Consider the following 26,718-nt stretch of genomic DNA (forward strand, 5'->3'; position numbering starts at 1 on the left):
AAACTTTAAACTTCATTAACTTATTTAAAATTCAACTTTTTAACTTTATCCCTATTTAATTTATATTATACCTCGTAAAAATAAAATCAACATAATAATAAATAAAAAGTAAGGATATACATCCATACAGAAAACTTTTTCTCAATGCCTTCTAAAGAGGACAAAAAAAATATTTTTTCTCTTTCTGTCTTATAAATAGAACGGCCTGTATCACGGGTTAAATGAATCACAATGATATTGTCACCAAGTTCAAAAAACAAAAAAAGCAACTGCTTCGCATGAAAATTTCAAGTGAAGGAAGGTGACAGGATTGGGTTGAGAGGCAACGCTGACAATGATGAGAGCATGTTATTTATGATGATGTTAATTAATGAAGTGTCTTGAAAATGCGGAATGAAATCCTGCGAAGTGGGTGTGTGTTGTATCTTTTTGGAAAAGAGAGTGTGCGACCGGCCAATCACTCAACTTTGCTTATCATGGAATGCAATTAAAAATTAGGGGAACCAACCACATTAAGTTCTTATCGCTCATAGCATAACCACATGTCTTCTTTGGCTCTCTGATTGATTTGACCCTTTTTGATTTGGTCACCTGAATGTACCCCCCTAACTGCACCCCCAATTTCTGTCGGTGCACAAGATTTCTACTTATAATCTGACACAAATGGTTGCATTTACACATAACCATTTCCACTTCAATTTTTTTAGGCTAAAACGTCAATTAACAGAGAATAAGAATACACATGAAATTTATTATTTTTTCCAGCTTCAATCTCCTTGCTTTCCTAGGTTTGTAAATCCAGTTCTGAAGTTAATATGGGGCAGTAATGAAATGAAAAACACGTTGCACTTTGCATCTTCTCAATGACAGTAACTTTGTGCATTTAATTGAAGTTTGAACGTATTTCATACTCTACCTAGAAGCTCTTCATCCAAGCAGAATTGACTTTGGTAACAAATGGAACTAGGATGAAGAGAATGTGGAATGCAGGAAATGGGAGCTGAGAGGATAATGCAGGGAGATGGGGCCCTAATCCAGCACAGATGCCATATCATATGCTTTGAGTATTGAAGTGAAAGTGAAACTCCTCACATGCCAAATGGGACCTATCTCACATGCCTCACCATCTCAACATGTGCCCTTGGGCTTCCTCTCTCCACTTGCATGCACGCATTTACTTCCTTGCCACAACCAGGACGTGTCATTTCCCTCAATATAGGTCCATAATAACACTTTTAATTTTTCAGTTATATTCAACTCCCACATATTCATATGCTTTTTACTTATTTATTTATACTTTGGAGATTAAGCTTGCTAGAGAATTTCTGCGCATTTAAAGAAATATCTCTCACTGCTCCTGCTAGCTGCAAATGAATGAGTTCTCATTATTCCCATTTAGGAATCAATTCCTTATTGACCTATGAGGTCTCTTGGTAGGCATAACCAGCAGAAATGATCACCGTCTTCAGAAAGCATTATGAGTCAATTACTTTGTAGACAAAGGAGAGAAATGAAAAAAGTTATTAATCGAGTGTTTACACCTAACACGCCTTTTAGAGGGACAAGTTAATTTGCTCTTTTACAAAAGAGTAGTCAATTGCTGGAGATCATGAAGGGCAAATCTCAAAGTAATCAAGCCCATTAGCAGGAGGGAGGAGGGGACAAGGACTCTTGAGTAAAAAGGGGTCATCATGTTAATTGGAAAGATAATAACAGTGTATGCATGTTGTGGGGTCGACGTGTGCACATGAAAGAATCACTCTTTGTTGGTAGGGAAACAAACATTGGCAGATGAGTTTAATGATATACAACCACAACTGCACAACCAAAAGGCAACGATTACTTCCATTGACAATGAAGAAAATATAAAAACAGAAGAAAGTTAAAAAGGTGAAAAAGGGAACAAAAAGACCACTGCTTTTGCTATTCCATCATTCATCATCATCGTCCTTGATAAAGTTTTTGCATAACTCAAGTTTGAAAATCGTGCTTTTGCTAGTTGTATATAATTGAGCTCACACCATAAGAACATTAAAAAATGGCAACAAGATAACAGGTGAAAAATCTGAATTCATTCCAAATCCTATAGAACTAAAAAAGACATGACAGTATATAAGGATCCTGATTTGACGCTGCTTCAATGGACATGGCGGGTAAGTGTTGATGGAGTGAGCTGGAATGGAGGGAAGAAGAAACAGTGGACCACGCTTCTGCTCCTGCTCCTTCAATGGCATAGTTTGTTAGGGCTGGAGCAGGATGAGCCGCTGAGGTTGACCAGTACTAGATACACACAATGTGAAAGCAAGGAAAAAAAGAGGGTACCACAACAAGTTGACGCGTGTAATAAATGTACACTTGTCAAGTACACAAGACCCTGTGAGGTTGCAAAACAATGGACATAACTTGCTTCCTGCTATAATATCGTAAAAATGCAGAGAATTGAACACAAAAGAGAAATAAAATGGCCCCTAATTTTTGGTTTGGGTTTGATAGGCAATGCTAGCACTGACGGCCTCTTTTGCAGCCGAGTGCACCAGCATTAGAAGTCATGGTGCCGACCATTGTAGAGGACTTGGCTCCTAAGCTGGAGGCTCTGGCATAGCTGGCTGAAGCTCCAGCACCAGATGGGGTGAAATAAGCACCGTTCAGCATCAGATCTCCCTCCGACCTCCAGTTCCATCCCTGCCACTGGCTTGCTGCTGTCTCCACTCGCTTTGTCACCTGCCCAACACAACACCGCCATTATGTGAGACGTCCTTTATGACTCGCTAAAATTTATTGTGAATGCCAAACATCTGTATTTAATTGTGCACCTCCTTGGCGAAGGCGTTAGGCGGAGCATTGTATCTATTCCCCTGGCTGTTGATGGTGGGGTTTGCACTCCCGCCAATCGCATACATCTCCCAGTGAGTGTAGTCATTGTTAACTACGTGGAAATATCCGTGCCTGCACCTGCATTATCCGTCACAGTATCTTGTTAGTTTAATTCATACTCCAACTTGGTATTTTGACATCCTTAACTTCGTAAGAAACTTCCGATTCACTTCAATGTGAAAGTGGTATTACAATGTTACCTTGGCATCCTCTGGATGAGTCCCTCCCCAAAATGGTTGTAAGCGATGGTCACTTGCATTTGCTTGTCCCTAATGTAAGAGTCACTGTGGCCCAGCAGAATCACCTGAATTCCAACAAGAGAACGCATAAGGGATTAAGATGAAAATTTTGTAGCTAAAATTAGTTGATACAGGAAAGGAAGGAAGTGCAGTGAACGCACCTCATTGTGGTGGGTGAAGTGGTTGTTGGAGATTGTAATGGCAGTAGAGCCCATGACAGCGTCGACAAGGCCATCAGCGCAGTGAGAGAGGGAATTGTGGTCGACCCAAATGTGACTGGATCCAAATATGGAAATGGCATCACCGTCCGCCATTGTCCTCCAACCAAAGTGTGTTGGGGAACTTCTCACCATGGCATTGCCTGTGGGTTTGCAGTCATGGATGTGGAGACCGTGGATTATTACATTTGTAACATACTGGATAGTGATGCACCCTCCGTTAGCAATGTGCACATTTGCTCCTCGCCCATCAATGGTCTTGAAGCTGTTCACAATGAGCTCCTGCTTCAATTGTATCACCATGTCACGCTTAAATACAATCCAGAGCGGCGTGTCCTGGATCACTGCGTGACGCAGAGTGCCGGGCTTTGGGTTCACCGGGTCATCGTCTCCCGAGTCAGTGACGACATAGAAGCGACCGTCACGACCACCAATGGCGTTCCTACCAAATCCAATACCGCAGTCTGCAAGACGCTTTCGGTTACGTTGCCAGCTGGGGTCGCAGCGCCAGCAATCATCAATGGGGTTTCCGGTTCCACAGGAGAAAAATCCCAACTTTCTTCTTTCAGTGCTGTTCCGGATCGTCCTAACATATCAAACACATCGTTTTCCAATTCCCGTCAATCACTCCCCCTCATATTACAAGTTCATCGGTTCTTATACTCCAGATGTTTCTGAGTTCAAAAGTTAAATCATACAACAAGATGGGTAACACCTAAAAGATTTCAGGCCAAAATGCCGTTGGCCGTTATCGTGTGGAAGGCATGTGCAGACAAACAATAACGCGACATCAATAATCTCGTTGACAAGAGAAGACAAAAAGAATTTTCACGAGTGCAACGGCTAAAAATCTGGAGCTCATTTAGAGATAGAAGATATGGTAAATATTCCTTTTTTGTCATTTTTTCAAAACGAAGCTGCCACGAATCTATTTCAGTCACAATCTACAGAATCGAACAGGTACATTGGTCTTCTTTGGACAGGATTAAGAACGGATTCACTTGAACAAGTAAAACTCATAGAATAAAACAATACATGCATATTGTACGTTTGTGCACATTATTTTTAAATAAGGTCCCTCGTTCATGGCCACTTGCTTATCTGGGATAAAGGGGTAAAGACATGCAAAAGAGTAAACGGGCGTGAAATACGGAATTCAGAATGGGCATGTGATTAAAGCAGGCCAAGTGGGGGTGGTCAAAGATGCAGCAGAAGCACAGGTAAAAGAAAACAGATTCCAATCCACGTTTACCCCCCGTTTTTTCTACTAGCAGAAAACAGAGGAGGGCAGAAAAGACCAGTTGAAGAAATAAAAAGGGGGCAAATCGTTATAAATTCAGGATCATACAACCATAGGAAAACTGGCGTGTTAGGTTTAGCATCACAAGGGCGCATAAATGCGGCCAGCAAGGCCGGGGCACCCAACTTCTTACATTATGAATTCAGCCAAGTGGTTCAATAATAATCAAACTGCCATTTTTGGTTCGTGCCCTGCGTAAATGTTAAACATAGGCAGATGCATGTAGCTTTCTTTTTGCTTCAAATATTTGCTGCTCAGAAGTTCATATAGATCAAGAATTGCGAAAGTGAGAGATAAAAATTTATATACAGGAGATAGAGACCCACATTACAGTATGGGAAACAACCTCCTCTGGGTCAGCAGCCGCAGCACGTTCATTCAATTCCTCCGCCTGTTTGGCTCTGCAATTAACCAACACAACAACGAGATTATTATGGGATATCGGATATCCACTCAGCCTCCTAAATCTAAAACAAAAACAAAAACAAAAATGTTGCTCATCTATTATTTAATGCCCGAGAGACACGAGCATGAGCGTTATTGATTATTGATGACTTTTAAAACAAATAATTTTTACTGACAAAGAAAAAAGGGAAGAAAGACACGTGTCCCCAAATCATGGTGATTGGCTGATTGGGAAGAGAATTACGCGTGTAACAAGGAAACATGAAGTACACTGTGGAGACAGGGGTAGTGAGGGGGCGCAACGCTCAAGGGGGAGGTTGGAAGTCATTGTCTCCGGTAAAATCCGAAAACCGTTAAAGAGCGTTTCCTAGAGAGAGAAGAGAGCGAGGCGACTCGTCGGTGGCAAAAACTGAAAAAGTAAAAGCCCAGAAGGCACGATTTTATCTTGTCGGACTGAAATTACCAAAATACACCCATCCCCTGCGTGGCGCGGGCCTCGTTCTTACGAGGGTAACTTCGGGTAGGTATGGGGTTTAATGATCAGTTCGGGAGGGCGGAGGAATCCGAAGGATCGCCATAACGGAATAAACGAGCCAGATCCAAAGGATTTGGATCTCAACGGGCAAGCTGCTTCGTCACAGTCGTTTAGGCTACAATGGACGGCTGAGATGGGCCGGCAAAATTGCGAACGTTGCGTTTTAGCTTTTTCAAAAGTTGTGCGGAGGGAGAGAAGTCGTTTCGTCGCGCTACTAACCTGGCCGCCATTGACGTGTTGGTTAAGCTCTCCAATTTCTGTGCTCCAACATTCCTGCAAGAAGACGAAGTAGAGATGAAACAAAGTCAAAAAAACGTAAGAGAATGTTATGATCTCTATTTGTTTTCCTTTCTGTGTCTTTGAAAAAGAAATGCAATGACGCCATGGCATTGACACAGAGAGCTCAATTCCTGCGTCTCTCTCAGTTATTTGTGAAGCGATAATTATAGAAAGTGATCTAGAGAAGGAACAACGGAAAACCATTAAGGGCAGCGAGGAAACTGGCATCAAATGTGGTTAGTGGTCACAATACAGAGAGAAGTGGGGAAGAATAAATCAGTTTCATGGAATCCTAATTCACATTATTAGGAGCTAAGAGTAAAACCAGAAATCTAATACAAAAAGCTATTGCAAAAGCAGTTCGCAGCTAAATTTCCTTTAAACACAAAACAATGTAGTTCGATTCCGGAAGAAAAAAAACTGAGCAAATCTCACTAAGTCACCAAAGCCCAGGCCAGAAATGTAAAATGTTTTCAGCTCTCTGAGCTCTGCTACCCGCAGAAACAGAGAGGTAGGTAGGGAGAAAAGCAGAGAAGCAGGGCATACCTGAGCTCAGAGATCTGTACTCTGGCCGTGGCTGCAATGAACAACGTTACTAGCACCAGCAACCAGACATTGGCACATTTCCAAGTCTCTGCCATTGCCGCTCCTCTCACTTGGAGGTTCGCCTTCTCTGAGTCAATCTTACTTCTGGGAATGTGGAAGGCGAGAAGGAAAGAGAGCAGAAGATGAAAAGAGCGAAAGGGAGAGACAATTAGCAGAGGAAAAGGCTGAGGAGAAATAGAGGGGAGTGGACTCGCAGAACAGCTTCCAACATAACGGCCCATTTATAGATCGAGAGAAGACAAAACAAAAAACGCCAAACTTTAACGCCGTTAAACAACTGATCGTTTTTCTTGTCTGCACACTCTCCGCCCGTTTCGTTCCATCGTATCCGTATCGTCGTCGCTCCCGTCACGGCGTCAATTAACCCGGTCGTTATCTTAACCCCCTCTGGTTAGATTTACCCCAACCAACGCTCTCCATTTTAACCGTAACCCGCTTGTAACGACCTCCCCCACCCCCCCCCAAAAAAAAAACTCGTCCCCTCTCACACGTGGAAAGAGTCGGCCACTCACGTGCCGTGGCTTTGCATCTTTAATTTTTCCCCCATTTTGATTTTTATTTTAACTTTATGAGTCATTCATTGCCCAACTAACAAGAACGGCTTGTTACTCCTGGGCAGCTCAGTGACGGGGCCACGTCGGACTGCCGTTACGGAGGGAAGCGTCCCGTTTATGGATGGGGATCGTAATGGTACGAAGGGTATAAAACAGAAAAACAGACATCACGGTTTCCCGCTGATTTTACGGCAAATCAAACGGATGAAGAACAATGTTTGTTTGGTTTTTTTTTTTTTTAAAGAAAGAACATATATTATTTTTGACACTATTAAATAAATGGATTCTGCAGGAACATTGGACGCGGGCGCTAATCACGGCCTTTGCCTTTGAATACTATTCCATCCAGCAAGATTCAACTCAACGAATATATTACAGCCTGTTCCATATTTCTATTGAGAAGGAATATACTACCTCTAATCCTAATTATAAGATTTTATTTGTAAATGTTCTAATTATAAACCGTTGTTGGCAATCTACAAACAAGATCTTATAATTAGGATAAGATGCAGTATAACAATGAAATGTTATCCGCAAGGTCAGCCGAACAATGAAAATAAATTATTTGTATGATCCAAAAATTTTCTCAAGTTATTTTCTCTTCTGCACATTTTGCAGAGATCTTGTTTGTAATTTGTTTTTTTTTTTTCAATTTTAAAAGGGAATATGTGCGCGTGTGGTGTTGTGTGGATAAATTAAAGCTTGGTGCTGTTGTATTTGTCACTACGGTGTAGTTATTGATGAATTGTGTGGTGGTGGTGGAGCATAAACGGCTTATGTGGAGGGAGGGCAGTAAAGAAATGAAAGAAGAGAGGAGTTCTGAAGAGAGGATCCGCTTGTTTATTAATGAAACGGGGACCACTCGAAAGGCGGATGTCCACTCCTCAGCTGATGAGGACGACGGAAAAATCTGGGGAATATTAATTTATGATGAGGATTTTATGGGATGAAATCTGAATGAATATGCGTACATGGTCTTGCTTCATGCATGTGAGCCTGACAGATTTGGGTTTGATATTAAATCTTTGTGTGTGTGTGTGTGTGTGTATGGCCCCAGAAATGGAATGTGTGTGTGTGTGTGTAGAGATATGGGTTTGTGGGAGAAAAAGGAAAGCGAGAATGGGAACAATATATATGCATGTGATGTTGCGGATTCAGATTTCATCGCGTAGAATTGAATATAATGTAGTTTTTCATGACCACTGGAATCACTCTGCATATGCTTCCTCTCTTATATATATATATATATGCATGTAGAAACATATGGAGGCATCCATCCAATAATTATATATATACTCCTCCGGTCCTTAATATAAAACCCATTTAACTAATTTGATTAAATTAAGAAAGTTAGGTAAGTTAGTTAATTATAAAAAATGTGACATGTTTTTCCTAAAATACCATAATTATCTTTCTTAATACCTCATCTTCCTCTTCTACTTGGTTATAGTTGAAGGAATATCCATAAGGGTAATTTAGAGAAAATTGATAAATATGATAAATGGGTCTTATATTTAAGATCAAAACTAACTCATCAATTGGATCCTATATTAAGAACCGGAGGAGTATATAGTTAGGGGGGTAAAAGGGTAAAAATGAAAGGAAGGAAGGGGGGGTGGGGGAGTGGGGTTAATGATAGCGTAGCCCCCACGCCTGAGGAAACAGAGGGCAAAATGAGGATGATGAGAATGTTGTGTATGTGTGTGTGTATGTGTAGTAAAAGAGATGCATGCAGCGGCAACATGATGATGATCTCACCCTTCATTTGTTCCCCCCTCCTCCTCCTCTTTACATGTATATGTAGTAGCCATTTTAATTACTAATAATCAGGCTGTTCTTCACTTTTTTTCCTTCTCAAGTTTAATCATCCCAATCATTCCTGGCCTCTTTTCATCCCCCCCTCCTCCTTCCCCACTCTTCATCATTCATTTATCATCTCTCCCCAGTATCTTTGTCCCCCACCCCAGCAACCACAAAAAATTACCCATTCTCATATTTAATATAAGAGCTATTTAATTAATTCGAATGAAATGAGAAAACAAGATAAATTAATTAATTATAATAAATATAACATAATCTCTCCAAATCTTCGTCTTGCATATCAGTTTATAAATTAAATAAATTAGTTTTAAACAAATAATAAATATAGGAGATAAAATAGATGAATATATGGTGCGAAAGATGGGATGGGATGGGAGAAATTCACTCTTGTTACATATGTGTGTTGAATATAATGATTGGTGGTTGGAGCAGCTTTTGGAATGATGTGTTGGTTTGACACATTAACTCCTCATTCCTGGTAACAACTCTGCATTAACCCCTTTACAGCTTTGCTTTATCTGCCTCTCATGTGCATCTCACCCTTCATTTCTAGTCCCCCATCATCATCATCATCATCGTCCATTCCTCTGCACCCAACTTTTTAATGTCGTCAATCCCCTGTTATTCTCACACTCCTTCAATCAATTCAAGCAGTCCTCCCTGGCAACCAAACAGCCAAATAAAATAAGCCACCTAATAACACATATATTTCACAATCATGTGCATATGTGTTGCGTTGCTCTATGTTTTCTAGGGGGTTGCTTGAGTGAAGCAACCAAATTTCAATCAGGGGGGTGACTTTTATATATTATTTATATTATTTAAATGAAGCCACAGTGGTTAATTTAATTGAGAATATAGGAAGGAGGACGGAGGGAATTGGGGGTGGGTCCCACAAAAGTGATAAAAGGCATGAGGGGACTTCATGAGGGGGCATTAATGTGACCCTTGGAATGCACGCAACGAGAGAGCCTGATGAGAGAATATATGCGCCTCGCTTGCTTGCTTGCTCGCACTTTTTACTCGATGGCATGTTTTTGCATGATCTGATATTATGTGACTCAAAGATCTCGTAGGGTCATCTTAATACACACACACACACACACTCCTTTCACTTTTTTTAAAAAAAATTAAAATTAAAATTGATGTATTTTTAACCTCAGCCTTTGCAAAGAAGTGAAAAGTGGGAAGAAAAAACGGTTAATATAACCAACTGATGATTCCATGAGTTGGGGCTTTACCCACTCACTGATCCCATGCCTCAAATTTTGGTTCATCAGAATGTTCTCTTCTCTCTAAAAGGGCCATTTCCGTCCCTTCATTCTCAAGATTTTTCTTTTTTTTTTTTTTTTAAAAAGAAGGGCACGCCAATCCCTCCAACTTCGAACATCTATTGCGCGCCAATCTGCTTCTCTCTTTTGGTTTTCTCAACTTTCTTTAATTACCAGCCATCAATCACCTTGCCGCCAGTGTTTTCCTATATTTTATGAAAACTAGATTCACTACTCTTTCCTGAAAGTCTAGTTTATTAATAACTGGAATTTTTCAAGCTGTTTACGGGCAACATTCTAAAACAATTTAACTAATTTTCTTAATTTATTTAAAATATTTAACAGGCCTTTATAATAATAACTCAAGAGCTATATTAAATTGTGTGTTGTGTAGTAAATAGCCGGATTAAGAAGCCTTGTGCTTATTTTTAAAATTGATGTCCCGCTACAAGTGTTTTTTCAGTTTTACATATTAAAAATTTTGATATACGTAATTGCCACTTGAGTAAACATATCCAAAAAAAAAAAAAAAACTGGCAACTGTTTGATGCACGGCACAGTGTGTGGGGGGTGGGGGGTTGACCCAAAAGCAGCCACGAACTTTCTCAACAAATGAATTCAGTATAAACTTTGCTTTTGGAGCAGAAGGTCATGTGTCCCGGTGGTGGCCTCCTAAAAGGGCAAGTACGCATACACAACAATATCTTTATTTTCATTGTGGCGGGTTAATTAAAGTGACTATATCAGTAATTTTCTCCATATACGAAGAAAACAGAGAGAGAGAGAGAGAGAGAGTCAAAGGGTAAGAAAGGCAGTCAACTAAGTAACTGTCATGTCAGAGAATACGCTTTTATTACAACAAACGTCACCCATACACTCCTCCTTCCCACTACTATATATAGTTTATATTGTTTGTTATCTTCGTGCTTAACCCGTTTCATGCACGTAATGATACGTCCCCTTTACTTTGCCTTCTTTCTCACTTTTTACTCAAAACTACGTGTTGGAGGGAAAATTTCTTGCTCTGGTGAAAATCGAATTGGGTTTTGCTGATGGGAATTAAATACTCCTCCGGTCCTATAAGATCCATTTTATTTGGTCCTAATTATGACCCAATCCATTTTTTCTCTTATATTTATGCATTGATAATCCTCTAATAATGATAGTTTTAGCCAATATACTTAATTCAAGATATAAGAATAACACTTATTTAATAAAAAAATAACTACTTCTTAATGTCATAAGTCAATTGGGTCTTAATTAGGACCAGGAGTATCTTGAACATTAAATAAATAAAATCATTAAAAAAAAAGCTACTTCTAGCTAGATCAATCGTCAAGTGCCCATTGATACTTCAAGTTTGATCCGCATTTTATTGACCCTATTTTATTTTTTTAAAATTGTTCTGAGTTGACAGAATCATTAACAAAATCGAACAACCATTGCCTATCAGATTCATATACCTAAGAGATGGATGTTGATATATATATATATATATATATATATATATATCATAGTATACTCAGAAGAAGAAATTAAAACGGACTCAGAAGTTGAACCCGTGAACATGCCCAGATAGTATTCTATTGGAATCATATGCAAATTTGTGATCTCATGTGTCAGTTTCCCCAGTACTACTGGATCGGGGCTTTCTCCGTCTTTCCCCGCCCAAATCACATGACTCATTCAAATCCATATTCAATTAATTATTTTTTTTGTTTCTATAAAAAAATGTAGTATGAAATATGTAACAATATCTGCACGTGACTTATGTACAGGCATCCATGCCGCAAACTAATAAATATTTATATATAGAATATATATATAGATTGGAAGAGTCAGGTTATACATGTTGAAGCAGTGATGTAAATGATATACTAAATTAGGACCTCATTTGTAATCTACAAATGAAGTCAATTAAGATCAAAGGTGATATTATTTCTAGAATCTTAGTTAGTTAAGAGGCTGATGGCAAGTTAGTTATAAGGCATTTGTGATGAATGAAAATATATGCATCAATTATTGAGTTTGTTTAGTGGTCTTACGTACCGTTGTTTCACATATCAACCTATATATATCGAATCGTCCCTGTCATCCAGCAAATTTGTTGCTTGTCCAAAACAAAAGTCTTTTACTTGAATTACATACATACATATATATCCACATTTCTAAGATTTTCATGATTTCTAAAGAAACAACTAAATAGCAAATATAGAACACTTCAGTACCACCAAGCCTGCTCTTATTACGAGTGAAAGATAATTAACCAAAGGGATATGGAAATTTATTCTGCTATTTATATATATAAACGCAAGTGGGATGATCATTAATAAAACAATGATGATAACTCGTCCTTGCTTATTAACCATTTTCCAGAATTGACTCTACATCCATCCGAGCATAAATCCACATCAATCAGTCACCTTATGTCATTTTCAACATCCTTCTCACCAATAATATATTGTCTCTATATTTGTGTTTGGACTCAATTATTCTCACTTTCAACGAAAAAATCATATCCATAAGTGTTTATTTAAAGTATATTTTGAGTATTTTAATTTACATAAAAATATAAATACAGAAGCTGTTTAGCATCATGATTAGCCACCTTTAAATCAGATGAACAATTAAATAAATAGGAGAAATTGTGCATGAAGAAATGTACTGTATTTTAAAAAAAGCGTACGTGGAGATTATCTGAATCCGTGACGGGAGAGGGTTCGGCAATTTGCTCGCACGCTATGCTTTAATTAGTTAAACTTGCTAATACGTGTGTGAGAAACATTTTTCTATATATCATGAAGCAATAAAAAAATTAATTAAACGGAGTACTGTCATGAGAAATATTTTGGCGAATAAACATTAATCATTTGAAAACTATCATCTATTTTACTCATGAATAAAAAATTATAGGACACAATCACGATAAATTATTAAATTGAATTACTAGGTTACAGGCCAATGCATAAATATATACTCTGCATAAATGAGGGGTGCGCATTGATTTTGAGAGTTAGTACAATAAAATTACCAAATCGAGATATGTAATGCTAAGGCCTAAGGACATGTATTATTTGCCCTAAAATTGAAATTAGACATTCTGACACAAAACTAGATGGATTAAGCTTTTAGAGCAAAATCCGGGCACGCCACTGTTGTTTATAAGATGTAGAGTGAAATTAATTTAGATAGGGGCGGGAGAGAGGTAAAACTGATTAAAAAAGGAAACAAACAAAATGAAATTTATGTAACTAATTAGTTTACGTATTTGTCAACAAATTTTGTAAATTAAAACACGGCATGTAAATATATTCCTCGGTTCTAATATAGGACTTAATTGTTAAGTTTTTTTTTTTTGATCAGGACCTAATTGTTAAGTTGAAGTGAATCAATAGAATAACAATCTTACTCATTTTCTGCGTAGGGCACAATATAATAAATGAATTGCAAATCTATATGTTCCTAATTCCTAACATTTTATAATTTGCTGCAGAATATATCGAGTGATACTCCTCTGATTTTTAATATATGGACATAATTATTGAGTTAATTTTAGTCCTAAATATAAGACCTATTTCTCATATTTATTTATCAGTTTTTTTTATAAATTATCCCTATGGATACTCCCTCAACTATATAATCAAATAGAAAAGGAAGGATGATATTAAAGAAAATGATTATGGTGTTTAGGAAAAACATGTCATACGAGCATTTCTTATAATTAACTAACTTACCTAACTTTCTTAATCTAATCAAATTAGTTAAATAGGTCTCATATTAAGGACCGGATGAGTAGTTTACATGATTACTAAAACAATAGACTCTTATTTTTCCTTGAAGAAAATGGTCCTAGGATAACCATTAAAAACTTGGTGTAATGTCACATGTCGTTATTCATTCTTTTGCAAATTGAATATCCATATGCAAGGTAGTTAATTACATTGTTGCTATCAATCTTAGGTTCTTTACCTAAGTAATTGGGAGTGATTAATTATACGTGACACTGACACACAGCCACATCACATGCCGTAGTTGCCATGCAAAGAGGAGCCAAAATTGCGATTGAAAGGGCCTTTTATTCGCCCAAAATAATCATAGCCCGGCCTCCTCGTATTTATTATTATTTTTAAATTAATTTATTTAATTCATAAATTCACATGTTTAATTTTAATGTTGCGCGGTGATATTTTAGGACATCAATTCATATTTATTACAGTTACTTAACTAATTTATTTAACTTTCTCAATGTATCCAAATTAGTTAAATAGAGTAAATGTTAACTCCTCCTAATCTATCCAATATAATGATAATTACTTTAATAACAACATATTTATTACCTTGGATTGTAAAACAAGTCATGTCATGGTTTTAGTGAACACGATTCGGTTCGGTCCTTAACGCGACAGACGCGCATTTGCATACACACAAGAATAACAATAATGTACATATATCTACACATAAAAGCAAACGAATAAAAGGGGTGTGGATTAAGATAAAAAAAATAAAGAAATAAAGAAATAAAGCCGACAAGAATAGACTTGTTATGCGTACAAATTAATTAAGAAGAGATGGTTAGAGGCAGAAAAATTAAATGGAATACAGCAAATACCTAAAGTTGACCCCAATTGTCCCAGCCACAACCATTTCATGCACATGGATGTGAGAGAATGAGGTTATCAACCTCCAATAATCCTTCTTCTCTTCTTCTCCTTCACACTAATCACCATCCTCATCAACTCGCCTAATCCATTCATTATTTGTTCAGCTACGAATAAGACACATAATTATAGTTTTGTGGAAGATTTAAGGAGGATGTATATCGTACTTCTCCGGTCCTAAATATAAAACCCTTATACTATATAAGGATCTTATATTAAAACTGGAGGAGTATATGTGAATGGATAATGTATGGAAAAGTGGGTGTGTGTGTGTGTGTGTGTGTGTGTTATATATATATATGGGTCCATATAACATAATAAAAGGATGGTGAGAAAGAGGGGCATGTGAGGACCAAATTTGAAATGAATTTTATTCTTATAAATAATTTGGTTATGTTAACTAATTAATTGTACATTATAAATTATCTCTCTCTCACACACACACCAGAGAGACAAATGTTGCTTCTGCAGCAGATTTCTCAAAGTGGCCACAATTATCGAATTTGCGTTAAACACGCTCTTAATTATGTTGACTTCTCCTCATGAATCCAGAGTGATTAATTCGCGTGTGGTTGAGAGTCTTCATTTTATAATGTTAATCTAAACTTCACGCTCAGTCCATTCACTTGTAATAAGTAACATCTTATTTCTCTTTTTATTTCCCCTCAAAATGTAACTATTTATGTTAGTTACTTATTTTTTACTTTATTTAACTCGTATATGTTCAAATATTTTTATGAGGGACCTTCTTCTCCTATTTACCTCTATTTTCATTTCCAATTTGCACCAAGGGGCAGCTTGTTTCTTCTTATTTGGATAATAATATATCTCTAAAATAATAATAATAATACACACACGACTTTCGGAAAATAACAAAAAAGATAAACCTCATAATAAAAAAATAAAAACACACACGCATGCGTTGTCCTTTGCTGTCACCCCCTACCCCCGGGGAGACAAAATTGGCAACATTCTTAATTGGGCCCACTTTATTACTTAAGGACTAGTAATATTCATTTGATTATTCTAAATAGAGGTGGAGTTGACTAATTTGCAATCAAATCGCAAATTGTGCACCTCGTTATTCGAAGTTTATTGTGAGGAAAAGGTTAGTTTATGAAATTAACAAGTAAGATGGTTCCTTTTTTTTTTTTTTTTTTTACCCCTTAACAAAGAGGGCTTCTTATTTAATATTATCAAGAAAATAGATGGAAAATAGGCAAAAAGAAAGAAATAAAAGGGGAAAGAGCCGGGGTGGGGCCAGCGAGAACAAAAACAATAAAGAACGTGGGAAGCGAAGGGAGAGGCAGGATCACACAGGCCCACACCAACCCCACAAGGCGCTGATTAAGGAGTCCCGTTCTCTTCTTTCTTTTCTTTCATTGGCCACCCACTTTCCTGCCTCCTTTCTTTTTTTAAAATACACCCTAATTCTATTCCCAACTGATATTTCTTCATATTTATATATTTTCTGCGTTAATCCAAAAATTACGGTGGTCGCGGAGTGATTGGTGGCGCCTATTCCCAATGTGTCCACGTGGCTGTACGGTCAGCCCCGTTGGGTTCAAGTCCAAGTCCAAGTCCAACCTCAACCATCTCCTCCAGCTCTCTTCTCTAACTGGATTAGCCAGTCTCTTCATTATTTATTATTAATACGAGTATCTGATAACGCAACATTTAATCTATCATAATAAGGGTTCATATAATATATACTGGTGGTTGGCAAAAAAAAAAAAATAATATGTAACAACAAGTCACCTTAGATTTGGCCAAAAAAAAAAAACAAGTCACCTTAGAATTTTCAATTTGATACGAGTTCAATTAATTATCGTCCTATTATTTTTACTCTTTGCGATTGTCTCTTAAACATGATATTACAAATTAGACCAATAAATTTTGGCAAAAAAAAAAAGACCAATAAATACGTACCTCGGTTGGTTGATTAGTTATTGTTTTGGTTTTATCAAGATCAACAACTTCAGTTTTACGTTTTCAGCACGTAACTGCATTACAAGACTCATCATACTGACAAAGTTTTATTATTTTTTTATAATCTTACTCAACTCATTTTGAATTTGTTGGATCCAATATGTCATTTTAATACTTAAAAAAACCAAAAAAATAATACTTATAAAAGACCAGAAAAGAAAGTAACTATATTAAAAATGTGAGGACAACACCAGCTTTAAAAAGTTAAGGACAGTGATTTATTATTAATTATTGTGATAGGAATAATTCAACCACAGTTACAGTCTACATCTCACCTCTTTCTTTTCAGCTTAGTTAATATTAGAGCAGATTAATTATACACACGCAACATAAATATAAACCACTTCATCATTGAAATGTTTCTGGCAAAGCTTCATGATCCATGGCTATATAATACTCTTCCGATTCTTAATATAGGATCCAAATCTTGAATTGGTTTTGATCCTAAATATAATATTCATTTTTCATATTTATCAATTTCTCTAAATTACCATTATGGATACTCCCTAAACCATAATCAAGTAGAAGAAAGAGGGAATATTAGAAAAGATGATTATGGTGTTTTAGGAAAAATGTATCACTTTTCTTATAATTAACTAACTTACCTAACTTCTTTAATCTAATCAAATTAGTTAAATGGTTTTATATTAAGACACGGAGGAGTATTTATTTGGTTTGTTTAAAAACTATTGGTGCCTTGTATTATTATGTTTTGTTTGGCGACTGAAGTCTCATCAAATACGACTCGTTGGGGTGCAATTGACGCTTCCCAAGTCCCAACCCATGCTGTGTTATGGCAGTAGGGATCATCATCATTCTCTGGTATGATGATGGATCCAACATTTTAACCCAAAGCCCTTTTCTTTAAAAGGTTTAGTTCTTATGCGCTCTCCTTCTTCTCGATTGGGCCTTGTCATTTATAAGACTGATTTTACATTAAGCCCCAAAGATACCCTTTTTAGGCTTCCTTCATAAAAAGAGAGATTGTCTCTACTGAAGTTACTGGCCCAAAAGATGCAGCAAAATAGATAGGTATTGGCCCAGAAAGTCTCCATTGAAGTTCTCCCTCTTCCCTGTTTCTCAGGCTGGAATACAAGTTTTGTTCACAGGGCCAGGAAAATGTGAATTCTTGTGATAATTTGAAATTAATAAGAACTGGAAGTGAGTCTTTGCATTATTCATAATTTGTGCATTGTGTGGTACTGTTGTGATCTCACAATCAATACATTAAAATTGATTACATTGCTGCAAGTTACATGAAGTACAGCAAAACACTGGACTAGGAGGATACACGGCAAAGTGGCATATAATGACATATGAATATGATTCCATTACAATACTGGTAAGAAGCACCCTGAATTGATCCCCTTCTGGAATCACCCCACCGTCACTCACTCTCTTCTCCTGGCTTGATGCGAATGTGATCCATGCAAGTTTTCCCATCAAGCCTGTTCTTCTGCTGAAGCTCATAGTACTCCTTGAACTTCATCCCTCTGAAAGCTGCTTCTTCTCTCTCCATCAACTCTGGCATTGGCCTCACCACCTTCTCCAAATCTGGTCCATTCACAGTCACCACAGATATCCTTGTCTCCTTGTCGTTCACGACAGCTCTGTGTAAGACACTCCTGTACCTCCCGTTACTTGCCACCTAATTTAAACCCAAACCCCATAAAAGTGTTGATTAGACGATGACGCCCACGAAGACTAGGCTATTCACAAAATTGTCTGCACACCAATTGTTTGTGGAAAAAATTCCTTGAGAAATACTGTGTGTCCGTTATTAAGTCAATGAAAATTGCAGCCTTTATGAAGCCAACAAAAAAATTCTGTTTTAGAATTTTTTTAATATAGGAAAAATCAAGAGTTTTTGAAAGTAGCAGACCTCAAGTTGATCTGCAGTGTTGACAAGAATTGAGTTGGGAAGGGGCTTCACATTGACCCACTTGCCCTTGTGACTGATCTGAAGGCCACCAACTCCATTCTGAATGAGAAGGGCCAAGAAGCCATGATCTGAGTGAGGGGGCATGCCCAGCGCTAGTTCAGGTTGAGGGCAAGGTGGGTATAGGTTTGCAATGAACACTTGAAGACCGGTGTCCAAAGCAGTGGCCTTGGCTATGGCATCCGGCTCCAAATCCAAGCTCTCTGATATCCCTTCTAGCAGCTTCCTTGCCACCTTCCTGGTCTCTCTGCAGTACTCCTTCGCCACATCACTGAGCAGACAGAGAATACAATCCAATTAATAAGTCAGATATGATTTGATCTCATTTTTGCATCTTTAATGATAAGGCATGCATTCCTGCGGACTGTGAATTTATGTGGCTTTCTACATACTCGAAGCCTTGAGGCTTGTGGGGGAAAGCCCAGTCTGGGTGTGTGATGACCTTGAGATAGTCTCGCCAATAGTGAACATCCTCAGACTTGGGGTTGAAGCTTGTTCCGCACCTGATGGGACTTGACACACCCTTGTCACCAAACTCAGCCTTCTCCCCGTCAGACAAATTGTGAAATTTCTGTGACAAACTTATCACATCACCTATTAGACCCTCTGGTATGCCATGATTGATCACCTGCCAGATATGAAGAGAACCAGCAAAATCATTTCATTCTCCTGATATATGACCACAGGACACTACACAGACACTGAAGTTTTGGCGATTGAGATTACCATGAAGAAGCCCCATTCCTCACAGGCTCTCGCAAGGTGTTGGACAGCTTCGGCATGAAGTTGAGGGTCGTCTGAGAGGAGGAGAGACAAGTCAATGACAGGGATTTGGGGAGTGAGTTCATCTGCGACTTGTCTCTCACAAGGGTCTGTGAGGGAGTTGTAGGTGGAAGGGATGGCTGAGAGCTTAGCTGATTCAGCAAGAACCTTGATGCTACATATATCGGTGGCCCTGATATTTGATGTTGCTGATGGCAAGTTCAAAACAGGATCAGCCGAAGCCATAAGAAGGAGAGAAGAACAGGAACAGATGATTCAGAAATTGATGTTGGTATGGTAGCTCAAGGGCTAGGCTCTGCGGGTATTTGTAGAGTGACGTTCTTGCCAATGCTGAAACTATATATATAAATATATATATATAATTATTTCGGCAAAGCTGAAATATAAAATTATCATGTCCAGTAGAAACACTGTCTTTGGCAAAGTCTCCTTTCTTAATCTTTCAGGAAAAGATAATACTACATGTATATTTGCATGTAAGACAAACAGGGTCACAAAGACGTCATCCCTTACGGCAAACATGCCACAACATGTGTGTTTTCCTACGTAATGATTCCTCGGCTTTTGTAAACATTTCCAACCTTGTTGCCTTCCCTTCCTTCTTTTACGGATATTTTATAAACTTAATTGCGATCAACTTGCTATTCGTACAATTGTGTCATATTTAAAATTCAGAAAATTCAATATAATATATACGAATAATAAGTGTCTATTTTTTTTAACCACGGTTCACATGCATGTATCTTCAAACAGTAATGTAACAGTATGCATTAATTTTAGTTTTATATGTTATGTTATAAAAACTAAAATTAAAAGGAGTGAAAAAAAAAAATCTACATGTCATGCATAAAGTTTTATTTATAATGCCGTTACTATTAAAAACAACTTTTTTTGGACCTTGACTATTAAAACAACTTAAAACTTACAATAATATAACATTAATATTTTTCAAACGTTAAGAAGACTAGATTTAGAAAAACTAACCTCTTCTATATTTACATTTTTTTTGGAAAATACTTCAAAATCCAAAATATATCTGTGTGTAGTAAAGCTGGAAAAAAAAAGTTGAAGTTTATTTTAGAAGGAACTGTTGACATTCAGAAAAGTCAAAGTTTGAGCTAAATGACCTCTGATATTTCTTCTGAATTTTTTAAATAAATATTAATAAATCGTTATACTGAAAATCGTCAACTCTGATACAAGTTTGATTTTTTCGGAATTTATCCTACGATCAGCAAATTAGTGAATACCGAGCATGTTCCAAAGTATTGACTTGGATATGAAAAAAGCAACTAGTTTTGAAATGGGGTCTAAATTGTTGTCCACAGACGACACTCAGGGTCCAAGTCATGCATGCATCCCAGCCAACAAGGCAGGATTTTTTGTGCCAAATAATAACAGGACAGGATTTCCATTTGCAAGATTTACGGTACGGGTCGGTCATTATTCGCCATGCATGTGCAAGGTTTCGAACCCATAGTAAGGTGATAAGGCTACAGGCAAAGCCACTGCTTGCCTCCGATTTTCGACCGTTGAAGAAGAAACTCACTCCACGTCTACTGTCTTGACTCTTGACTGCGAAATCTGATCGAACAATTGTCCATATTAGCAGCAAGGATGGCGTGACGGCACTTGTGAATCCGAAGTTCCGAACCTCGTCGCATATTCCTTTGGTCGTTACGGAGATGCCTAGATTCAAATCCCAATAAATTATTACTAATACTAATTACTTAAAAACAGGACATTGTACCAAAAAAAATAAAAAATAAAAACAGGACGGGATTTTCCTTTTGCAAGATTTACAGTACGAATCAGTGATTATTGGCCATGCATGTACACGGTTTCGAACCCGTAGTAAGGTGATAAGGCTACAGGCGAAGCCAGTGTTCGTCTCCGTTTTTTGAACGTTGAAGAAGCAACTTTCACTCCACGTCTACTGTCTTGACTGCGAAATCTGATCGAACAAGTGTACGTTGCAGTAGCAAGGATGGCGTGGCGGCACTGGTGAATCCGAAGTTCCGAACCTTGTCGCATATTCCTTTGGTCGTTACGGAGATGCCTAGGTTCAAATCCCAATAAATTACTAATACTAATTACTTAAATTATGATCCACTTTAAACTTCAAGGGTCCTTCACACCATCGAAACAGAGCAGCTATCTATCAGCTAAGAACCCAATGAAAGTCTCCGCCTTTTGGATGTCGCTGGCCGTTGTTCTGGCCTTAGCGGAGATCGGAGTGACCGAACAACACATACCCACTACTCTGGATGGCCCATTTAAGCCAGTGACTCGCCGTTTCGACCCGTCGCTGCGTCGGGGCAGCGATGACCTGCCCATGACTGATCCAAGGCTCAAGAAGAATGTCACCTCAAATTTCCCGGAACAGATTGCTCTTGCGATTTCTTCGCCTACTGCAATGTGGGTTTCCTGGGTTACCGGTATTTATATCTGCAATCCATAATTTTTCGTATTCATTTCTACTGTGACCGTTGTTCTAAAGGTCGGAATTGTCCCCCCCCCCTCCTTCTTGGATCAGGTGATGCCCAAATTGGTCTAAATGTGACCCCTCTTGATCCTTCATCGGTTGGAAGCGAGGTATGGTATGGGAAAGAAAGTGGGAAGTATAGTAGCGTTAAGAAAGGAAGTTCTCTAATTTACAGTCAGCTATATCCCTTTGAGGGCCTATGGAATTACACTTCGGGCATTATTCACCACGTGAAAGTTGATGGTAGGTATGGAATGCTTCATAGTTTGTTGGCAACTTGTCACGTTTAGTGTTTATTGGTTTTGTTTCAAACGAGTATAAGTGGTAGGAAGCAGTGATCGCTGGATTAAATTAACTATAAGTGATTAAGATCCACCACTTGTCAATGCGGAAAGAAGTAAAGGAGATCAGACAAATAAATTTGCCCACCTCATATAATGAAATTGCCACTGGTCAGGGGTTACCTGATTTTCGTGGTTTACCTACATTTGTTATAGCTCGTCTAACCACATTTTTCATAGCTTGTCTACAATAAGATGCTGCTGATTTTTAAATTAATGAATATCTCAAGCTCTGTTTATATTGTTTTTTATGCATAAACTTTTTCATAATTTTCTGAACGAGGATTTGGTTTGATGAAAGTAAACTTATCATATGAAAGGAAATCCATGGTGTCAAGCAAGCAGAGTGTTATAATTTAAATTCGCCACTCATTAAGAGAAAATTTTCATGGATATCTCTTTCTCGCTGTAGGTCTTGAACCGGGAACCAAATATTATTACAAATGCGGAGATAGTTCTATTCCAGCTATGAGTGAGGAACATGCTTTTGAAACTTTTCCTGCGCCAGCCCCAAACAGTTATCCCCGCCGAATAGGTGTTATTGGAGATTTGGGTCTGACAAGCAATTCCACCACAACTATTGATCATCTAACTTACAATGATCCTTCAATGATTTTAATGGTTGGAGACTTAACATATGCGAACCAGTACCTTACCACAGGTGGGAAGGGAGCTTCATGTTATTCATGTGCATTTCCAGATGCACCTATTAGAGAATCATATCAGCCCCGGTGGGATGGGTGGGGAAGGTAAGATATTTTTAAAAGCTCATGTTTTACTCTTGAGAAGGCTAATGTATTTATGACCTCAACATATGAATACTATGTGTCTCAACTGTGACCTAATGCTTTCACTCTACTCTCGTGAGCCTTAGCTAGCTAGGTGTTCATATTTAAATTATAAGTTTTTGTGAAAGAGAAGGGCTTCCATTGAGGAAGCACTTAACTGTTCTAAAATGAACTGCAACTTAATTTGCTGTAAGGGTGTGTGTCTCCGTGAGTGAGTGATATTATTATTATTGCACTGTGCAACTTGTTGAAGAGACTATATTCACTGATTCATTGAATATATGCAATTTTAAGCTCTTACTAAATGTACTGACCACCCTTATTTGCCTCTTGTAAATGTTATTATTAGTGATAATTCTGCTTCAACCACTGCTTTCTCTCCATATGATTACCCGAAAAGATGATTCACGAAGCATAAATCTGTTGGAAAGTTCTATGTTATGACTGATTTGATGTTGAAATCCCAGGTTTATGCAGCCGTTGACCTCAAAAATTCCTATGATGGTTATTGAAGGGAACCATGAGATTGAACCTCAAGTTGATGGGATCACATTCAAATCTTATCTGTCAAGATTTGCGGTTCCTGCTGATGAAAGTGGCTCGAAGAGTAACTTTTATTACTCTTTCAATGCTGGTGGTATCCACTTTATCATGTTGGGAGCATATATTGACTACAACAGTACTGGTACCTGATAGTTTCCTTGGTTGTTTAAACTAGTAACTATGCTAAATTTAGATGGTTGCAACTTACTACTAGATGTATTTTGCTGGGTCTTCATTTCAGGAGCACAGTATGCTTGGCTGAAGCAGGATCTGAAGAGCATAGATCGTAGTGTAACCCCTTGGCTGGTAGCTGCATGGCATTCTCCCTGGTATAACAGCTACGCTTCACACTATCAAGAATTTGAGTGCATGAGGTTGGAAATGGAAGCACTTCTCTATCAATACAGTGTTGATGTTGTTTTTACCGGCCATGTAAGTTAAAATTACTTTACTTCTGCCTGTTTTACGTATTTGAACATATTCTAGATTCCTTTATTGTAATATCAGATAGACTTTGTTATAATGGATACCGCCTTTCATTTTTGCTTATTTGGTTATAGAATGAGATTCTATGTTAAAAACCTCATTATATAAGTAAGGCACTTATTATTATTCCAGCGTTTAAGAAATTTGGATATGCACGGTTTTGCTGGATTTATGCTTATGAGCATAAATTATAGCCACCTTGTCGCATTTTGCAGCAGACAAAATTGATGTTTTTCTTGGTTAAACTGAGTCTGGTGCAGATTACATCATTGCTTACATGATATTGTCACATTCCGTCTTGCAGGTGCATGCATATGAGCGGATGAATAGAGTTTATAATTATACATTGGATCCATGTGGACCTGTTTACATTACTGTTGGAGACGGTGGAAATATTGAGAAAGTAGAAGTTGATCATGCAGATGACCCTGGGAAGTGTCCTTCTCCTGGAGACAACATACCAGAATTTGGAGGAGTTTGCCATTCAAATTTTTCTTTTGGTCCCGCCAAGGGCAGCTTCTGTTGGAGCAAACAGCCTGATTGGAGCGCATATAGAGAAAGCAGCTTTGGACATGGGATGCTTGAGGTATTTTCTTCAGATTATGCTTTTCTTTTTCATGGGTGAATTCCTCTCCCCTCTTATGGGAGAGCCAAATCCATGGTCTGATTGTACACTTTTCTCTTGTGGTAGGTTTATGCACTTTACTGCTAGCCTTTAGGTCAGCGTTTCATAGATCACCAAACCATTATTGTTTTACTGTTGTTTTGATTGTTTACTACGTTCAAGGTGCACCTCCTAAAGATGAAGAACTAAAAGAATCTGACCGTGTTTAAAATATTACATTTCTTTGTGATTATAATGTTACATTTCTCCCTTGTTTTGACATGGATGGAATCCATTCCTAAACCCTTTTTCATGTCGGGTTCTGTAATGTCTTTCTTTAACAAAACTATCTTTCTGTGATAACGCAGGTTACGAACTCTACGTATGCCTTATGGACTTGGCATCGAAATCAAGATGCTTACGGGGAAAATGCTGTTGGGGACCAGATATTCATCGTGCGGCAGCCTGAGAAGTGCTTAAAAGACTCAAAAGTGGTTACTTATTCCTTACTGAAGTTATTTTTCCTGCCTATGACATCTTAGGTTTTTATTTTTTCTTTGTTTGCTTTGCTTTATCCCTTTTCCATGCCAATCTCAAGTAGTAAAGGAGAGAGACCTCAGCTGAACATAACCTATAAGTGCTTTGAATTTTTTTTTTGTCTCCATTTCAACTTGATATCTTTTTCATCTATGCCTGACATGAATTTTTTGTTCGACATTGTTAAAAATTTAGTTTTTTCACTGACTGACTTATGCTTCTTTTACCCCTATCACAGTTACATCGATCTCTTCCTCCTTCTGCCTCTTCCTCTTACTCTTCCTCTTCTTCTGCTGCTTCCAGAAGCCTCTCTCATGTACGCTCATTGCGTCTGCTTCTGCACTTTACAGCGCCTCTCCTGTGATATAGAATAATTCTAATCCGTGATTTTGAATTTGTTCTCCCAGGGTTTCTCTCTCGTATCACAGTTCTTTGGTGGTTTCTTTGTACTCTACCTTCTCAGGTACAATTTGCATTTTAATCCATGTGTTTGCTTGTACGGTACATTTTCCATATCTTGAAATTTAAATATACGGAAAATTCTGTTTAATTAGCTTACAGAAAACTTGTTTCTGTTTCTATATCTAATTGCCTTCTTTTCTCTTGATCTAAAGTTGGAGTGGAAGAAGGTGCTGCAAAGTTCCTCAGCCAAAGTTTGCCTCCAGCTAGTGGTGAGCGTAATTCTTTCTTTTTTCAATATCTGATGTTTTTTTTTCACTTCACTTTTGTCGTTAAAATGTCCTTATCCCTGTTTTTTCCCCCCTAAAATACAGGGATCAAATGATCTGTACATAAAATCAAAGTGGCCAAATTCAGAGGCCTGACCACTTAGTCTTCAACAATGCCAAGAGATGCATATATAATGCAATTCCCTCAAGAAGATGCTTTTATGTTGCTTATCTATGTAAGAAATTTCATATATTTTAGATGGGCGTGGCTTTCAAGTTCTTGAGAAATGAACTTAAGGGAACGTAAGTGTAGTTTTATGGAGGCACGCTTGGATTGAAAGAATAAAGAAAACCAGGGCTTCTTGACATGAGATGTGGTTTCTATGTGAGGGTCAGAGAGATTGAGTGACAACGAAGTAACATAAAAGCACAGCAAAAAAGAGTGAAGTAGACATGGGTTGGTATGCTGGGCATGATGAATAAAGTTGCATTGTCAAAAATGAAAAAGACATGAAGGGTATTTTTGGTGGTTGAAAATTTGAAGTTGCATTAGATTTTGTGTAAATATATAATGGAACACGACCTAGGGTGTGTTTGGATGAAACCAAATCATGGTTTGGAAAAGTGATTCTGGAGAATAGATTCTGGGGAGAATAGATTCTGTGGAGAATAGATTCTGTAAAAAAGTGATTTTGAGAAGTGAGAGTGTTTGGATAGTTGTTATCAGAAGCACTTTTTATATATACAAATTACTAAAAAAAAGACATAAGTTAATATGATAATTACAGAAAAAAT

The 26,718-nt window shown here is 37.8% G+C and overlaps 3 protein-coding genes and 1 long non-coding RNA gene across 5 annotated transcripts; 1 reads left to right on the top strand and 3 right to left on the bottom strand.

Moving 5' to 3' along the window:
* Positions 1-1,818: 1,818 nt before the first annotated feature.
* On the bottom strand, positions 1,819-24,115 carry LOC114730568 (uncharacterized). The gene is made up of 3 exons (XR_003738840.1): positions 24,106-24,115; positions 17,703-17,712; positions 1,819-2,413 (listed from the first exon to the last, which is right to left on the bottom strand). It is a non-coding gene; the product is annotated as an uncharacterized LOC114730568 (long non-coding RNA).
* On the bottom strand, positions 2,051-6,594 carry LOC114730555 (probable pectate lyase 1). The gene is made up of 7 exons (XM_028917644.1): positions 6,397-6,594; positions 5,791-5,844; positions 4,958-5,032; positions 3,275-3,917; positions 3,075-3,178; positions 2,814-2,952; positions 2,051-2,721 (listed from the first exon to the last, which is right to left on the bottom strand). The coding sequence occupies exons 1-7, from the start codon at positions 6,489-6,491 to the stop codon at positions 2,500-2,502; spliced, it is 1,332 nt and encodes a 443-aa protein (XP_028773477.1). The 5' UTR covers positions 6,492-6,594; the 3' UTR covers positions 2,051-2,499.
* On the bottom strand, positions 17,888-19,766 carry LOC114730559 (protein DMR6-LIKE OXYGENASE 2-like). Its single transcript, XM_028917653.1, has 4 exons — positions 19,415-19,766; positions 19,081-19,316; positions 18,632-18,959; positions 17,888-18,397 (listed from the first exon to the last, which is right to left on the bottom strand). The coding sequence occupies exons 1-4, from the start codon at positions 19,694-19,696 to the stop codon at positions 18,137-18,139; spliced, it is 1,107 nt and encodes a 368-aa protein (XP_028773486.1). The 5' UTR covers positions 19,697-19,766; the 3' UTR covers positions 17,888-18,136.
* Positions 21,606-26,218, top strand: LOC114730551 (purple acid phosphatase 23). 2 transcript variants are annotated; one of them, XM_028917636.1, is made up of 11 exons: positions 21,606-21,909; positions 22,008-22,199; positions 22,710-23,046; positions 23,553-23,770; positions 23,870-24,060; positions 24,419-24,700; positions 25,087-25,209; positions 25,494-25,571; positions 25,663-25,718; positions 25,870-25,926; positions 26,029-26,218. In XM_028917636.1, exons 1-10 carry the CDS (start codon positions 21,648-21,650, stop codon positions 25,922-25,924), a joined length of 1,794 nt encoding a protein of 597 aa, XP_028773469.1. In that variant the 5' UTR covers positions 21,606-21,647; the 3' UTR covers positions 25,925-25,926; positions 26,029-26,218. The 2 variants fall into 2 exon arrangements, with proteins under 2 accessions (XP_028773469.1, XP_028773471.1); XM_028917638.1 differs by having other exon boundaries at positions 21,698-21,889.
* The last annotated feature ends 500 nt before the right edge of the window (positions 26,219-26,718 follow it).

This window comes from Neltuma alba, unplaced genomic scaffold, assembly GCF_004799145.2.
Source record: "Neltuma alba isolate B1F8T4 unplaced genomic scaffold, ASM479914v2 tig00012743_pilon, whole genome shotgun sequence".
Lineage (NCBI taxonomy): Eukaryota > Viridiplantae > Streptophyta > Magnoliopsida > Fabales > Fabaceae > Neltuma > Neltuma alba.

Bases quoted from the DNA above. Each gene is read 5' to 3' on its own strand.
- LOC114730555 (XM_028917644.1), bottom strand. From the start codon at position 6,491: ATGGCAGAGACTTGGAAATGTGCCAATGTCTGGTTGCTGGTGCTAGTA. The intron at 5,845-6,396 runs GTATGCCCTGCT...GTCTTCTTGCAG, and splicing joins GTACAGATCTCTGAGCTCAG to GAATGTTGGAGCACAGAAAT. The intron at 2,953-3,074 runs GTAACATTGTAA...CGGATAATGCAG, and splicing joins CTCATCCAGAGGATGCCAAG to GTGCAGGCACGGATATTTCC.
- LOC114730559 (XM_028917653.1), bottom strand. From the start codon at position 19,696: ATGGCTTCGGCTGATCCTGTTTTGAACTTGCCATCAGCAACATCAAAT. The intron at 19,317-19,414 runs GTAATCTCAATC...CATATCTGGCAG, and splicing joins AGGAATGGGGCTTCTTCATG to GTGATCAATCATGGCATACC. The intron at 18,398-18,631 runs GTCTGCTACTTT...GGTTTAAATTAG, and splicing joins ACACTGCAGATCAACTTGAG to GTGGCAAGTAACGGGAGGTA.
- LOC114730551 (XM_028917636.1), top strand. From the start codon at position 21,648: ATGAAAGTCTCCGCCTTTTGGATGTCGCTGGCCGTTGTTCTGGCCTTA. The intron at 23,047-23,552 runs GTAAGATATTTT...TTGAAATCCCAG, and splicing joins CGGTGGGATGGGTGGGGAAG to GTTTATGCAGCCGTTGACCT. The intron at 25,572-25,662 runs GTACGCTCATTG...TTGTTCTCCCAG, and splicing joins CTTCCAGAAGCCTCTCTCAT to GGTTTCTCTCTCGTATCACA.